Source organism: Typopeltis vanoorti, chromosome 8 (assembly GCF_054136105.1).
Source record: "Typopeltis vanoorti isolate ZY-2024b chromosome 8, IOZ_Tvanoo_1.0, whole genome shotgun sequence".
NCBI lineage: Eukaryota > Metazoa > Arthropoda > Arachnida > Uropygi > Thelyphonidae > Typopeltis > Typopeltis vanoorti.
In genome coordinates this window covers 127,114,150-127,131,320 of record NC_143556.1, presented here as the reverse complement: position 1 = coordinate 127,131,320, position 17,171 = coordinate 127,114,150, and the positions used below count along the sequence as shown (strand labels likewise).

The 17,171-nt window shown below is 37.2% G+C and overlaps 1 protein-coding gene across 1 annotated transcript in view; it reads right to left on the bottom strand.

The window, feature by feature from the left end:
* Positions 1–17,171, bottom strand: part of LOC150104340 (phosphoserine aminotransferase) — a 261,341-nt gene that overhangs the window by 161,948 nt on the left and 82,222 nt on the right. The window contains exon 4 of the mRNA XM_090396926.1: positions 10,753–10,955. Within this exon, the coding sequence (XP_090253052.1) occupies positions 10,753–10,955 (203 nt within the window). The remainder of the gene's footprint in view (positions 1–10,752; positions 10,956–17,171) is intronic.

The window sequence follows — 17,171 nt, the reverse complement described above, 5'->3', positions numbered from 1 at the left end:
ATGAACTTTGCCACTTTGAGTACAGCACTGAAGGAAATAATGGTGGGACACTAAAAGTGGACAGGAGTAGAAGTTGCTTTAATGAATTTCAGAGCATGCATGGAAGTGAAAAGGACATTGCTAGCTGTTTGGGGAATAGAAAAGAAACAAAAAAAAATGTAGTTTGTGTCTTCAATGTATGAAGTTTTTTGTATTTTATTTATTTTTTATATCTGATCTAATTGCGAAAGGCCACAAGACCTATAGCACATTAGTGCTATGTGTGAGCAAGAGGAACAGAAGGAGGAATCTGTTTAAATTTTGCTTGAACAGCTGAGGAGTTATGTTTGGTGAAGGCAGAGTGTGTGTGGGGGGGGGGGGAACCGTTATAAGAACAGAAGTAGATTGAATGAAAGAGGCAGTGTAGTTGGTTCAGCGAGTTTCACTATGAACTGCAAAAGGGTGTTGGTTAGCAATGGTTCTTGTTTTAATGATTTTGGACGAGAGTAGGGGAATAATAGTGGCCAATTCAGTAGAGCACTGTCCATGAAAGTATCAGTAGAAAAGCACAAGGCAGAAACTGAATGTCTGTGAGAGAGAAGTGGGTATGTGAAAAGGGATCATTAATTAGCCAGAATGATCTCTTCTGGATAGAATCAAGCAATCTTAGAGAAGATTTTGGTACACCATACCAAATACATGAGCAATATTCCATGGCTGGACAGATTTGGGCTTTGTATAGTTAGCAGCTGTGAAAGCATGAAGTACTGTCTTGTACGAAAAATACACCAAGTGTTTCAGCAGCTGAAGAAGTTATAGTGGAAATGCAGTTATAACAGGAAAGACAGATGTGGATCAGTCCAAGAATTGAAATCTGGTCCTGTTTGCATATTTCAGCATTACTGAAGGGAAGGGGATAAGCTTTGTGAGGGATCAGACAGGACTGAGTTTTAGTAGCATTGAAGTTTACATGGTTGTGGTAGATCTTGAGGATTCTAATACTTTAGCACTACAGGGCTTGTCAAATGAAAGGGGGAAATGGAGTGTACTGTCATTGGCAAAGTTATGGATAGGACAGGAAGCCTGTGAGAACAAATCATTTACATACAAGAGGAAGAGAGTGGGTGAAAGAACAGAACCCTGCAATACTCTTGCATTGGTGGGAAAATCTGAGCAGAAAAAACTGTCCACCACAACATGTAGTGAGCAACTAGTGAGAAAGTTGAATATCCAATTGCAGTATGAGGAAGGCAGACCATAGGATGGCAGTTTGTTAAGTAGGTACCTGTACCAAACTCAAATGCCCCGATATGTTGAGATATGCTGAACAGTTTTGTTATTCTGCAACGACATTGTCTGGAAGACTATTTTTATGCAAGAAGGAGCACCTTCCCACATTGCAACTGATACAGCAGATTCTTATGGCATCACTTAATAGAAAAAAGAATGATTAGTTGCTTCTTTCCAGTTTCATAGCCATCTCGCTCTGCTGACATTACTCCATGCAATTTTTGGGTTATCTGAAGGCCAGTATCTATCATGGTCTTGAAGTTGGCAACCTTAAAGGACAGCATATTATGGACTGTAACAAATATTCATTCAGACATGCTGTTATGAATGCAAATCCTGGTCAACTAGAGCAGTGGCCATATTGAATGAGGTCCTCTTTTGCATTTGTGAACTCTATGTGCTCAAGCTATAGAACAGGTTTGCAACAATACCTATGCTCCAGTAACTGTAATAAAATAACTGCACTAAATTAAACTGATATTAAATGTTTTATTGCTGTGTTATCATAAGTGCAACACAAAGATTGTCTTTCATTTCATTTAATCTTTGTTATCCATTTTTATATTGTACATCACCATATTCTCTTTATCAGCAACTTTTCAAACTAACATTAAGAATCCATCTACCCACGTCTTGATTTGGGTGCCTACCAAATTTGGTGATATTCAAGTTGTTAGATCGATCTACATAAGGCTCTGAATGGGGAAGTTTATGGCCATCAAGATTTCAGACCATCATTCCTGCATAGATTTGGTTAATATAGAACACTACAAAAAAAATCAACTTCATGGAGTAACGTAGGTAGTCACATTTGAATCTAGTTCTAACAAGGATTTTTAAGCGACTCGCATTCAATGTTCTTTGCTGCAAGAGACTTGTACAAAGGATGATAAATGCTTTCCAAAGGGGGAGGGAAATCACTGGATATAAATCTTTAATGTTAACTATGCTAAATAAGAAATAGTCACTTGCATTAAGAATAGCATTGTTACTACTGTCTACCAACCAACTAAACTCCAGTGCAGACAGATTAAGTACCTCTGCAAGGGTCTATGGATTAACTATCACAAATGTATTTATGTCCATCTGTGCAATGGGGACAATATGAGTACCTCCAATTCCATCCGGCATTGGATGGAATTGGACTTAGCATCGCCCAAATATCATTCTTGGCGATTTCAGCAGCCATCATCCTTTGTAGATAATAACATTACCTTAATGAAGACATGGTTAACTGGAAAGTATGAACTTATTAATTTCTGACGCTAAAGACAAGTTTCCACTAATTTTGATAGAAAATGGATAAAATCTTGATCTCTGCTTTATGACTTTGATAATCAGACAACTTATAAGCAGAAAAGTATTTGATAGCTTCTATTACCAATAGATCATTCTTAGTTTAATCCTTTATCCAAGTGTAAACAAAGTTTGCACCTGAAGTAACTTCAGTACTGGGTAACTTGTATATAGTCTAATGACCTTCACATCACTTGTCTTAATATTCCATAATGCAATGCACATCCTTTTGGACATGTATAATGCTATGCATTATGGGATGGGTCACTAACCAGCCTGGTTTCTATCTTTACTGAGGTCTCATTGGGAGCCAAACTGATGCCAAGGTTGAAGTAATGCAGAAGTGATATTTCCATATACAAGTAGCCAAAAGGTGTCACCTTATTCTAAATTACTCTGGATTAAAGAAAGATGGGAAAACTGGTTGGGTAGTGACCCTTCCCATAATACATAGCATTATGCATGTCTGAAAGAATGTGCTTTGCATCATGGGATACTAAAGCAAGTGATGTGAAGTCATTAGCTTCTATATATATATGAGTTGCCTGGTCCTGAAATTACTTCAGACACAAATTTTGTTTGCTTACACTTGGATAAAGGATTAAGCCAAGAATATAATTTCTTAGCATCTTTAACTTATAGTATAACCCAGTGGAACAAACTTTCAACTCCTATTACCAAGTTTGTCATCTGACCTAGGTGGTAAATTTTCATAAAGCTGACTGGAGATCTTCCGTAAGGCAAGAGGATTCCAACTTGAGGTGTATCAAACTCAATGGTAATAACTATGAGAGAGTTGCTACCATTGGGTAGCAACTCTCTCATAGTTGCTAAAAATGTGGCTCAAGTGCCATTAAAAGGCTAACTATGAACAATTGGGTGTGTTCCCCAATTGGAAAACCCAATTGGACAATTCTAACAGATTATGGAAAGGAGGAATATATCCTGGTGTAAAAAAATTGTTTTTATAATTAATTCTTGTTCTCACTTTGTCTTTGAAAAATCTTGTATTTTTTTTTGTTATTTACTTATATGTTATGTTTTGTCCCTTGTCTAATGTTATTCTTTGGTAGTACTTCAAACTTATGGCCGCCACTAATATATTGCTTGAGTGTGCAAAACTGATAACAAAGACAGTGCCTCGGGATAGAGCCAAATTCTTTGTTAGATTACTAGTGCTCAATCTGATTAAAAATTTTGGAAATTTATTTGTTTAAGCTGTGCCACCAAAATTTACAGGATAAAAGAATTTTCTTTATCCAAGATTAAAACACTCAGTATGGCACAATCCTTAATTCTCTATCTTATTCCTATAGTATAATCATGTTTCTCACTTTGCAGTTGTGACTATCCAAATACATACGCATAGGTTCTGTTTATGAGCAGTGCATTGAATTCAATGATCAGGCAAGTTATTTGTTTGACAAGAAAATAATTTATTCTTATTAAGAAAAAGAGATATGCAATTGTCATTCAATAAATTCAACTGAGTCTAGCATATAGGTTCTATTAAGCAACTCAATAGAATATATACACTCCTGTTCCTTAGCTAATCTTGAACTTTTCAGGGACCACGTGCCTAGAAACTTACCCCTTAAAACTTTAGCTTATTTTTAGATTATCACATAAAACTCAGGTTAAGGAATTATTTATTATCAGATTCTAGTATTACACTCTATAACTTAGCTATGATCTCTAGCACAGAGTAATTGATTTCATCTAATGGTGTAGTTCCTGAAGTCCTGCATTACTACATAAAGTACAATTCCAGTTAATTTTCATTTACTGTCACAAAATTTGCCAATTTTCTTCCTACTAGATAAATGGAAAGTTCTTACTTGGTAGCAAAGTTGGGATCTCTGGCTTTTACTTGCAAACATCTTGTTAATTCCTGTGGCTCGTAATTTCACATCAGTTTTTCCTAGATGAGTTTCTTTTGCTGCTATGTTCCTCTGGCCTTTACTTCTTGTATGTAGGTCTGGGAATACGGTCACAATTCATTTCCTACGATCCTTGCAAAGCGAAGCTGCCGTTGTCCGACCTCTTATTTCCACATAATCTCCTCAGGTTGCATTGACTTCATTGCCATATGGAGTCCTAAATCTTACGTCCGAATTCTACTTGACCACATAACTGCACTCTGACACTCCACTCCCGGCCGTACTGGAACTTCGACTCTCCGGAACCAACAGGAAAAAGCCCCTTTTCGGCGTCGTAAACTTCTATATATTCAGCTCTGATGACCTTCCCGCTCTTACGTCATCATCCACTCAGCACCTCGATACTCTGCACCAGACACTGTTGCTTGTCGTTGCATTTCCATGGGAAACCCCTTCACAACGTTGACCTTTGCATTCGTGTTAGCTTCAGGTCACTAATTAATCTTATTTTGCCTGGAACTTTAGCTTGACCTTGGTATACTTATGCACAATTCACCACATAAAATTTATTTTTCTCGTACAAAACTCGATAATACAATATTCAAAATTGAAAGGAAAAGATATTAACATTATTTCATTTACACTCAATTTCTCTTATTAACAGAGAAGTACTTTAGCAGGATTTTTGATACTTGTTAAATCAGAATAGGAATTATATTTCTAAAATTCCCTCTATTCAAGATTTAACACTGGGATGATGAAAGTGAAAGACTTCAAGTAGAGGACAATTTTAGCTTAATTGTTGCACTCTTGACAAGGCTAGGAAAGATAATTGGATCAAGGCATTGAATAATGCTAACTTCACCCACTACAGCACAAAGGCCTGGTTTTTAAACAAAAATCCGATTCCAGCACTATAGAGTTAAAAAAAAATTCTCATTAACATTAATGACATTGCAAAATATATCACATCTCCCTCAAGACTTACCCACTTGACAAATGTGCTACAACAGAGATAAAGGCAGGTTGAAATCCATGAGAAACACTCCATCACTTATTCCTTCTTTCACAAGCTTTCATATCTAGAAACTACAGTGGTATCTCGCTAATCCGAACTAATAAAAACTGTGCTCGTTCGGATTAACGAATTTTCGCCCAAGAGAGAACAATAACTAGCGTTTGAGACAAAAAAAAATCAGATTCTAATGGTACATCAATTTAATTTTGTAAATAAATGTATCTGATAGAAAAAAGCTATTATACTGCAATGTAAAACTTAAAATAATACAGTACACAAGTTTATTTTAGTAAAAAATTTAGTTTGTATGTACCTGTATTGTTGAGGATTCTGATTTAATAAAACTGCAATAAAAAAGCTATCAGTACATAACTTAATTTGTGTAAAAAATATTACTTTCTTGTACACAACCCACAAAAAAAGTTTCACAAAATAACACAAGTTTTTTTTGTATTTCTTTGTAAAAAAAATAACTGATTTTCTTTTGCTTCTTGGAAGCAAAACTTTTTTTCGAATGCTTCTTCTCAGAGCTGCATTAGCAATAAAATTTTGTGGAATGGCACATCATTCTGCTTATCCCATTCTATACACATTAAAACTGTCAACTACCTCTTTATGTGTTACTTTTTCCATTCCGTAACTTTTATTTGTGAAATTTCAACATCTGGATTTATATTTTTAACCAAATTATGCACGATTTGAATTTCCTCTTTTTGTGTATCACCGTAGTTATCTTGGTAAATTCTAGAAGGTCACAGTTTTTTCCATGATGCTCAAATTGTTTCAGGTTCGAAGGCTTCCCAGGCAAACATGAACATACAATAAATCAAAATAGACCTACACTATAACCGTACAATCGACAACGTGAAAAAATACTCTACTGTAATAATAATAAAATAAATAATAGTTAAAATAATAATTATTAACTAAAAATAATAATACGTAATAAATAAAACTTTTCTTTCAAACCCCAGTTCGGATTACTGGAGGGTTCGGACTAAAGAGGTTCGGATTAGCGAGATACCACTGTATAGGCAAAAAACTAGTAAAACAGCTGGGTCTGGAATTAAAAATGTGGCTCAAGTGCATCAAAAGGCTAACTAATATGTATAACGACTTCTTAGATAAAAAAGATACATTGAGCCCTCATCACTATTTCTGTTTGAGATGAACACTTGTCTTCATCTCAAACCGAAACTGATTTGTGAAACAAAGATTGGCATTATCAGATTAGCTTTGTTCAAAAACTTGAACGTAAGAGAATTCGTCTAGTGTAACGTGTGCGGGAGGTATGCTTTCCACAAAAGAGGCTGGAGTCTGGATAGATAATGACGGAAGACTGTACCCAGAATGTAAGAGAAGTGAGGAATCGAAGTGTGTGTCAGGTCGTGAGATAGTTGTAGAAGAAAGCCAGAATGTGAGAGAAAATAGTGGTTTGATAGTAAATTGTGATGTTGTACAAGATAGCAATGAGAGTGGTGATGAAAGAGAGAGAGAAGGTAATTATACAGAGAGAGAAAATAGTTTGAATGATGACAAAAATGAGACATTAGCTGTAATGAGCGAGATTGCACGGTTATGCAGAGTAATACATAGAGCAAAGCAGCAGTTGGAGCGACTGCAAAATCTTTCCCGAGTGCCTTGGTTAACGGAAATAAGCAATTGTATGAAAGGGAAAAAAGCGTATGACTGGGAGTGTTTCAGAAATGAAGGAAAAAGTGTTGTACAGTGACTCATTAGTAAGAGGTGTGATAGATGAGAGCGACTAAATCGTACTTACCAGGTGCAAAAATTAAGGATGTAAGTGCGAAAGCAGAGGGTGAAAGAAATGATAGTCTTCTCCTTGGCTGCATTTCATGTATACTAATGCCAAGAGTATTAGAAACAAGGAGGAAGAATTTTTGGCTTTGGGGGGGCCTCTTCCTTGCCACAGGTGATTGGCATTAGTGAAACATGGCTGACAGAAGATGATATAGTGAGATAGAATGTGTAGGGTATAGTGTGTTCAAGAGGGACACAGAATAAAATGGGGGAGAGAAGTGTTATTGATGATAGCTGATGAACTGCAGCCAAGGAGAATAGAAGTTCTATTGCAGGATAGTGAAAAGAGTTCATTTGAGGGCTATTTGGTGTGAGATTGAGACTAACGGAACAAAATGTACAGTTGGGTGCTGCTATAGACCAGGTGATGGAATGGATGGAGATAGTATGCATAGACAAATTGATGAAATGAGTGGAAGGAGGGTAATTATTATGGGGAATTTCAACTATGGTAACATTGATTGGAAGGAGGAGATGACACATGTGAGGAATGAACTGGATTTTATTCAGTTACTAAGGGATAACTATCTGACACAGCATGTACTGGAAAATACTAGGGGTTTGAGAATGCTTGACCTAGTAACAGCACCTGAGAATATTTGACTGTAATGAATATGACCATGTTGCCACCTATTGGTGAGAGTGATCATAGGGTCTTGACCTGAAAGGTGGCTAAATGTGTGAAATTTTCGATTAAGACAGGGTACTTGTGGAATTACCGTGCTGGCAAGTATGACAAGCTTAGGAGATTGCTTGGTTCAGTGCCATGGCATGTAAAACTGCAAGACCTGGATGTTGATAGGGCATGGGAAGAGGTCAAGGAGCATTTGCAGGAGGTTAGCGCTGACTGTATATCTAGCGTCCAAATAGTAAATCAAGTAAGGGTTAAATGGATGAATAACACCATTAAACTTGAGTTGCAAAAAAAGAAACGACTGTGGAAGGAATTTAAGGAGAAAGGTGACCTGCAGGCACATGACTGGTATAAAGTACAGGCCAGAAGGATAATAAGTGTGGTAAGAAAAGCAAAAGCAGATTATGAAAGGAAATTAGCTGTGCAAGCTAAAGAGAATCCCAAACAGTTCTTTCAATATGCTGAAAGTTAAAGAAAAACTGTACACGGCAGAATGATTAAGGAATACCGATGGTAGGGAGGTCACTGAATCAGTCGATATAGTGGAATTACTGAGCGAGCGCTTTGCAAGAGTATATCATCCACGTGGCGACACTGAAAGAATGAAGGAACCATTAGTTTATACGAGAATTGTGGCGAATGAAGTCTGAGTGAATAGTCTATTACAGAACCTTGATGTGAATACATCTGTGGGATTGGATGGTATACCAGCTCATGTTGTATGTGAAGCGGCTAAAGGATTGTCAGTGCCCTTGACCATTTTTTAATTTGAGTCTCGGGTCTGGGTTAGTCCTGAGGGGGTGGAAAGAGGAGAAAATAGTTCTACTGCATAAAGGAGGATCCAAGACTGTTGCAAATTACTGACCGATCAGCATATCAGGCGTCATTGTCAAGGTCTTGGAGAAAGTAGTCAAGGGAAAAATACAGGAATGACCCAGACCCGAGACTCAAATTAAAAATAATGGTCAAGGGCACTGACAATCCTTTAGCCGCTTCATACAGTATCTCATTTTCTTTTGAAAATGAGATACTGTATAGGGGACAGGATGGTTTTGTGAAGGGTAGATCATGCCTCAGTGACAGCTGAACTGGATAAGGGTAAAGGGTTTAGTGATACTGCTGGACCTGGCTAAGGCCTTTGACAGGATACCACATAGAATTCTACTCCGTAAAGTGCAACGTGGTTAGTGAGATGGATAGGAGAGTGGTTGATGGAGAGATACCAGAGAGTAGTTTACTTAGGAGTAGAGTCCAAAAGACAGCCTGTGACTAATGGTGTGCTGCAGGATTCTGTTCTTGGACCAGTGCTGTTTAATTTGTTCATTAATGATATAGGGAAGGAACTGAGAGGAATGATGCAAAGTTGGGTAGGGCAATAGGGAATGCAGAAGATGTCAAAATTTAACAGGATGATTTGGATAGATTGGAGTTCTGGGCTAAAGAGAATGAATATCAATTTAATGTGGCAAAATGTAAGGTTATGCATTTTGGGGTGAAAAGATTAGCAGCAGTATATTAAATTGGTGGAACTGTACTCCAGGAGACTGATGAGGCCAGGGACTTGGGAGTGTTGATGGATAGGGATTTGAAGTTTAGGGGCACATTGCAAAAGTGGCTAAATCAGTTCATCAAATCACTTGGATGCTGAAGAATACTTTGACGAGCAGAGATAAGCAAGTTATTGTTTCTCTGTATTGAGCCTTGATAAGAACCCATTGACTATTGTGCCCAGATCTGGTCAGGTTTCTTCTTGATTGGGAGGAGGTTGAGAGGAATCCAGAGGCAAGTGACCAAGATGATAGCAGGTGTATGGAATGAACCTTATGAAAACAGATTGAAGATTTGTGGGTTGCAGAAAAGGGGAGATATGATTTAGACATTCAAATTGCTGGAAGGTTTCTATAGGATTAATTCAGAGGATATTTTTGAGAACAGGACTGGTGGTGGGAGGACTAGGGAACATCCATGGAAATTGGGCAAGAGTGTGGTTAGTAAGGGTGTTAGAGCTGGTTTTTTTTTTTACTTTTAGAGTGGTGAACGAGTGGAATAAGCTGCCAGAGTGTGGTGTGGGTGCTATGACAGTGAATGAGTTCAAAGCAAAGTATGATAGATACTGTGTGAATGCTGAATAGTTGTGATGGACATGTTTAGGGCCTCCTCGATGAGTCTGACTCCTTGGAGTCACCCGTAATAATAATAATTATGTAGTAGTTAACTAAGCTTGCTCTTGTGAAGGACTTCAGTCTTCTATATGCTTGTAGATAATAGCATGTTTTACAAGTCCAGAATATTCTAAATCATGGTACATAATGCACTTTAAGTTCATCATAAAAATTATCTACAGAACTTCTGAATTGGCCAAAGCAGGAGAGATCACAGGCACAAGTAATGTAACAAACACCAGAATACCATTGAGGAAAGACTTAATCGAACAATTAAAAATGAAGAAATCTCTTGTTAGTTGAGAGCATTGTGTTTTGAACATAATGTGCTATCATTGTATTATATTCAGATATAGACTGAACATAGTAATTGTCACTTGGTTGGCCCCCTTCAGTTTGCTGAAACCATTAGATAAATGCAGTGGATTTCATATGTTCTAATTTTTCTGTCAAAAAACTGACTTTGTAATCTATATACAAGCTATAGCACCCAATTCCTACCCCCATTTCTTGTAAGTCTTTTTTCCTTATATAAGTTAAACGAATGAGAGTAATGAAATGTTATACTTAAAAATATAGGCTTTTATTATCCCCCCCCCCCTTTCTTTGAATGTCTGATAAAGAAAACAGTGAAAAAGAAAGAATAGGAAGAACCAATACAAGAATATTAACCTGTGTACTTATCTGTCTTAGGAATAACTCTGTTTACAGTACAATATTTTTCTGCTTCTTTTGCAGCTTTGGATGACCAGCTGCCAGTAACAATATAGTCAGCAACACCATCTTTCTCAGGACAAAGATTTAATGGCACTGCAGAAAATTGGCCTGTACCACCACCTTGTAAAAATAGTACTCTATAATTAGATGGAATGTCTCTGTAAGAAAAGCAAAGAAAACAATTAACCTTAATTCGACTAAAATTAGTGCTTTCACTTTTTCTTGAAATGCTTTTTTAAAAATAAATATATGTATATATAAAAAAACAAGTGCTCATCCATTTTCCAACCTTTCCCATCATCACAACTTTCAATCATTTGGAATATTCTTTTCAAACTTCAGAGCTTAACCTTTATAGAAGGACCACAGCCATATTAAAAAAAAAAAAACTTAATCCCTACTGGTCAAGTAGCTAACCATGGAAGGTCCATTCTAGCTGTAAATATGATGTGAAGATATCTGTCTCCATATATGAGTAGAAAGGTTGTGAAGATAATTCACAGTTTACTTATGCTTAGTAAAGGATTAAAAGAAATAAATTTGTCTAGTATAAATTTATTTTGTAATAAAGCAAAAAACTAATCAGAAAAAATAAATCCGCTAATGACTTATTCCCTTATAGGGAGTAGGCAAGGCCTTCAATACCTATCTAGCTTTTTGAAGACTGAGTGAGCAGTTCAATCTCCACTGGTAGCCATTCAGAGATAGCTGGCCCATGTCTATCACTAATTATAGCAGCCACCAATGAAGAGGCTGGCAAACAAGTGCTGCAATCTCTTGGTACCTAACCCTAACAAGATATGTTACCGTCTGAAATAATGTGGGCATTATGGTTGATTTCCTTAAGTTTACAAGATGAAAAACCTGATTTTCCAAGAGGAAAAACCCATCTGCCTGTGCCAGAGATCAACTAACTTGGGAATCGGTCAAAGAAAGGCTTAGAAGTTCCTCCAGTCGGCAACTAGACTTGAACTTACGTCTAACTTCGAGTGACCAAGCAAAAAAAAAACCTTTATAGTTCTCTAATCTGGAGTATTTTAATATGGTGATACACCAATTTGCTACTTGCATGTAAAAAATGACTTCTGCAATGATTTAGCTCCCACTGATGAGACCAAGTTTTATCTGGTCTAAAGCCACATCCTATAATGTAGGATATATATTTCTGCAGGTAAGTGTGCTGTGCATCATGGGATAATTGGACAATCTGATGTAGTCATCTGCTTCCATATATTGATATAGCTTCTTGTGCAGGATAATTTGCTATATCATTTATGTCTGCCACACAAATTTCTAACGTCTATCCTCAGGAAGCGTATAGGATATTATAATAGTGTTACATGAAAAGGTTATATCATTGACTTCCTATGAACAATTTACTTCCAAATTAATTTGTCAGGACTCCAATCTTGTGAAATCTTAAATTTGTCTCAGGCACTTCATACTATATTAGTTCACCTACATGTCTTCCTGTGTATCTTTCCTGTTATCTTGGTGGAAAAAAAAAACTTATTTTGCTATTTCCTCTTCCATTCTGTTTAAGTGACCATCTCAGATTAGATATATACTCACATTGCTGAATGCTAAAAATCTCAATTTCATTCCTAATATCTTCATTTCTTAGATTATTCTACTCCCCCTCAAAAGTCCAACTTTATAAGGTTCAATGCAGAAAACTTAAACTGCTCAAATTTAAAACAAATGCTTTTAAATCTCCTGGGCACAATTTCTGCCTTCTTGCACTTTCACCTCTCCCATCCAGATGGAAACAGAATAGCATAGCTCAAATATGAAGCTTACCTCTTTGCATCACTTTTTTTCTCTCCAACTAATGTATAGATTAGTACTCTATATCGAAAATCGCCTCACTATATCGAAAACAACTCACCTGCATTGACTCCTCTTATCATTTGCCAAAAAGACACGAGAAGAATCCTTCATAGCTTAGACATCAAATCTAAAATGGTTGACCACCTCCCACAATGAGTCTTTGGACTCTAGATAATGCTAGATGTATTGAAGCAAGCCTGTATTTATTCCCCCACCAAAAAAAAAAAAAAAAGTAAACAGAAATCAGCCATCAAGCATTTCATTTTCCTAGCATCTCAGTCCTCTTGAAAATAATCAAGGTCAAACCTATTACTTAGTGACAAGTAATATGGATTCTTCCACCTTCCCAACAGATGTAACCAATTTTATCTACCTCTGGACACATGGCAGTGAAAGATATGAAGAAACTTTAATGGTTGCCTTTGAAATTTCAAGGCATTTAACTGGGTCTGACATATTTACTCAACTGTCTTAATGGTTTGCCTTCTGCTCTTTGCACTTGGGTTGTCAGATTGTTCAATGTATCATAGTAAATGGTCCAAACTTTTCTCACCTTAGCATACTTCTCTCTCTCACACATTTGGGGATGGTACATCCAAAATCTACCTAAAAATGCTTAATACTATCCAGATAATGGTAGTCTGCTTAATAGATGATCTTTTCTCTAAGTCACATCAATCAATTTTCATAGAAAAATTAACTAGAAAGCACATGAAAAAACATGAGCAGAACTGGTTGACATTCATACACAATTCATCTTCAAATTTTTTCATCTTTCTATTCACGTGTGGACAGACTTATGTGTTCGTCGAACATGTTGTTTATTATTTTAACGGTATAATAGAACACAGAAACTAAGTAAATAATTAATTTATTAACTTGATGCTGATATTTCGCTGGTATTATAACCAGCATCTTCAGAGCACAAAAACACTGTTTGTCACAATACGCGAGACTAAAACAACATGGTGTACATTAACAAAATTGTAGCAACAACACAAAGACTAGAGTCCTGATTTTGGCGCCCTCTATCTGAAAAAAAAAAAAAAAAAAAAAAACACTATCATATATTGCTAGAGTCCTAGAAAAGTGCTAGTTTTTCCTTAATATGACTGTCTCCCAGATCTTCGGCAAGTTAATACAGCCATATTTGTTGAGATTTGGGGTGTGTTTTAGGGCTTCTGTCGCCTCTAAGAATAATCTCTCTGATTTATATGGGTTTCTGTGTAGTACTTTTGTGTTTTTCCAGTTGATCCTGTGTGCAGGGGTATCCAGAGCATGGTCTGCTAGGCCCGACTTCCCATAGTGATATTTCCGGACGTATCGTTTATGTTTGCTGATGCGGATATTCACAGTTCTTCCTGTTTGACCGTAGTAGGCTTGATTGCATGAGCAGGGTACTTGGTAGACTCCTGGATGTGATAAAGGAGGAATGCTGTCCTTGGGTGAGCGGATGAGGGTGGCTAATTTGCTACATGGTCTGAATGTAGTGCGTAGTTTATGTTTAATGAGAATTCTTGAGATCTTTTCGGATGTGCCTTTAATGTAAGGGATGGTGACTGTTTTGTTGTAGTTCTCTATGGTGGATGGTGGGAGTGTAGCGCTTTTACGCGAACAAATTAACACCACTCGCCGGGAATTAGCACAAGCAAATACAACCATCAGCGCATTACGAGAATCACTGCATAATATTCTAAATACGGAACTTTGGCAGATCTTAGAGAACATCACCGACGCAACGGCAAAAAAAGAATTCGACAGAGTCAAAAACCGGCACCAAAAGAAGTTCGAAAATCTACAACAACGGAACACCATACAACGACCGCAATTACAACAAGACCTCGTCGTTGTGAATCTATCGTCACTCACCTTAAGCAAAGAAGCCACAACTGCTTTAAGTCGAGGGCACATCTTTGCCATAACTCCCAAGCAAGTTCCAAAAGCCGAAATAATGGCGTCCATCGAACGAGGAATTTACGACCTGCCTCCAACAATAGCTAACAACATACGTTTAGATGTGGCCAACATCCTAATCAAGTCCAAGCCTCCAAAAAGTAATATCCCACATAAGGAATTCATGGCTATAAAAGAGCTACACAACAACAGCCAGATTACCATAACAAAAGCAGACAAAGGAAATGCAACCGTGGTGATGGACACAACTGAATATGAAAACAAAATGCACACACTATTACAAGATCAGTCAACATACAAAATTATAGATCGCAATCCCACCAACACACAAAAGAATAAGGCACGAAAATTATTAAAAAAAGTCACTTCCTGGCCCAAAGACACAGTTAACAAACTCAAACCCTTCCATGTTAGAACACCGAGGATCTATGGATCACCAAAAATTCACAAACCAGGCACACCCCTACGCCCAATTGTGGACAGTATAAATAGTCCCACATACAAACTGGCTAGACATTTAGCAAAGCTACTAGCCACTCTCACTAACAATTCTCCCTCCTTTATCAAAAATTCAGCACACCTAAAAAGCATCTTACAACACCTCACCCTAAAAAGCTCAGACTTAATAGTAAGCTTTGACATCACTTCACTATTCACAAATATACCACTAATAGAAACCCTCAATCTACTGAAGTCACACTTCCCCCCTGATATATTTGAACTATTCAAATTCACAATACATGCAGGATATTTCACATGGAAAGGGAAAATATATAAACAAATTGATGGGACAGCCATGGGCTCCCCCCTTTCTCCCCCCCTAGCCAACTTTTACATAGAACACCTGGAAAAACAAGCAATCAATACAGCCACTCTCAAACCAACACTTTGGCTACGCTATGTTGATGATGTGCTTGCCATTTGGCCACATGGCCCTGAGACATTGAAAACATTCCTAGCACATTTAAATAGCCAACACCCAAAAATCCACTTTACTATGGAACCGGAAGCCAACAACTGTCTGCCCTTCCTGGATACACTCATTACACGTCTCCCAGATGGTTCCTTATCATTTTCAGTTTTCAGAAAACCCACACATACAGGCAGATACTTACACAAACAATCACACCATCATCCTTCTCAACAATATGGCATTTTAAAAACGCTAACCCATAGAGCGAGAGCAATCTGTTCAAATGACAAGGCTCTTACTGCTGAACTGACTCACTTACACCACACCTTCTTGGCCAACGGCTACAATCCACAAAAAATAAACAAAATACTAAACACTCCTAAGAAACCCCTCCCACCATCCACCACAGAGAACTACAACAAAACAGTCACCATCCCTTACATTAAAGGCACATCCGAAAAGATCTCAAGAATTCTCATTAAACATAAACTACGCACTACATTCAGACCATGTAGCAAATTAGCCACCCTCATCCGCTCACCCAAGGACAGCATTCCTCCTTTATCACATCCAGGAGTCTACCAAGTACCCTGCTCATGCAATCAAGCCTACTACGGTCAAACAGGAAGAACTGTGAATATCCGCATCAGCAAACATAAACGATACGTCCGGAAATATCATTATGGGAAGTCGGGCCTAGCAGACCATGCTCTGGATACCCCTGCACACAGGATCAACTGGAAAAACACAAAAGTACTACACAGAAACCCATATAAATCAGAGAGATTGTTCTTAGAGGCGACAGAAGCCCTAAAACACACCCCAAATCTCAACAAATATGGCTGTATTAACTTGCCGAAGATCTGGGAGACAGTCATATTAAGGAAAAACTAGCACTTTTCTAGGACTCTAGCAATATATGATAGAGTGTTTTTTTTTTTTTTTTCAGATAGAGGGCGCCAAAATCAGGACTCTAGTCTTTGTGTTGTTGCTACAATTTTGTTAATGTACACCATGTTGTTTTAGTCTCGCGTATTGTGACAGTGTTTTTGTGCTCTGAAGATGCTGGTTATAATACCAGCGAAATATCAGCATCAAGTTAATAAATTAATTATTTACTTAGTTTCTGTGTTCTATTATACCGTTAAAATAATAAACAACATCTTTCTATTCAATTCTTCTTTTGTTGTTTTCCTTGCACCAATTTACCGAACGATTACAATTTCCAGCTGTTCAAAAAATAATTTTCCTGCTTTCTCCTTAATCACTTGTCTGCAAATGTTTATATTACAGGTTTTATGAATATCATGTATGAATTGATTAAAAAACAATACACACACACCAATGTTATTTCATTGCAACTTTAAACATTGATCCCAAAAACTGGGGACAACTGTTCCCCAGTTTTTGAGATTACTTGTCCCTACTCATAATACTGGAGCACATAGCCTGAACATCAATACAACATATAGAAAAAAAAGGAAAGGGCAGAGATGTAAACTTTATAGATGAGTGGCCATAGCAAAATGTTAAGAAAAAGCATTGCTCATGAATCGGACTGTCCCAACATTGTAATTATGTAAGTGCAGCTTTAATCACATATACTAATAATATATCAAATTAGATTAACATCAGACTATGGAATCTAAAGACTCATCACAGGAAGCAAATACTGTTACATTTAAACCCACCAAACCATGGTTTACACACACTCAAT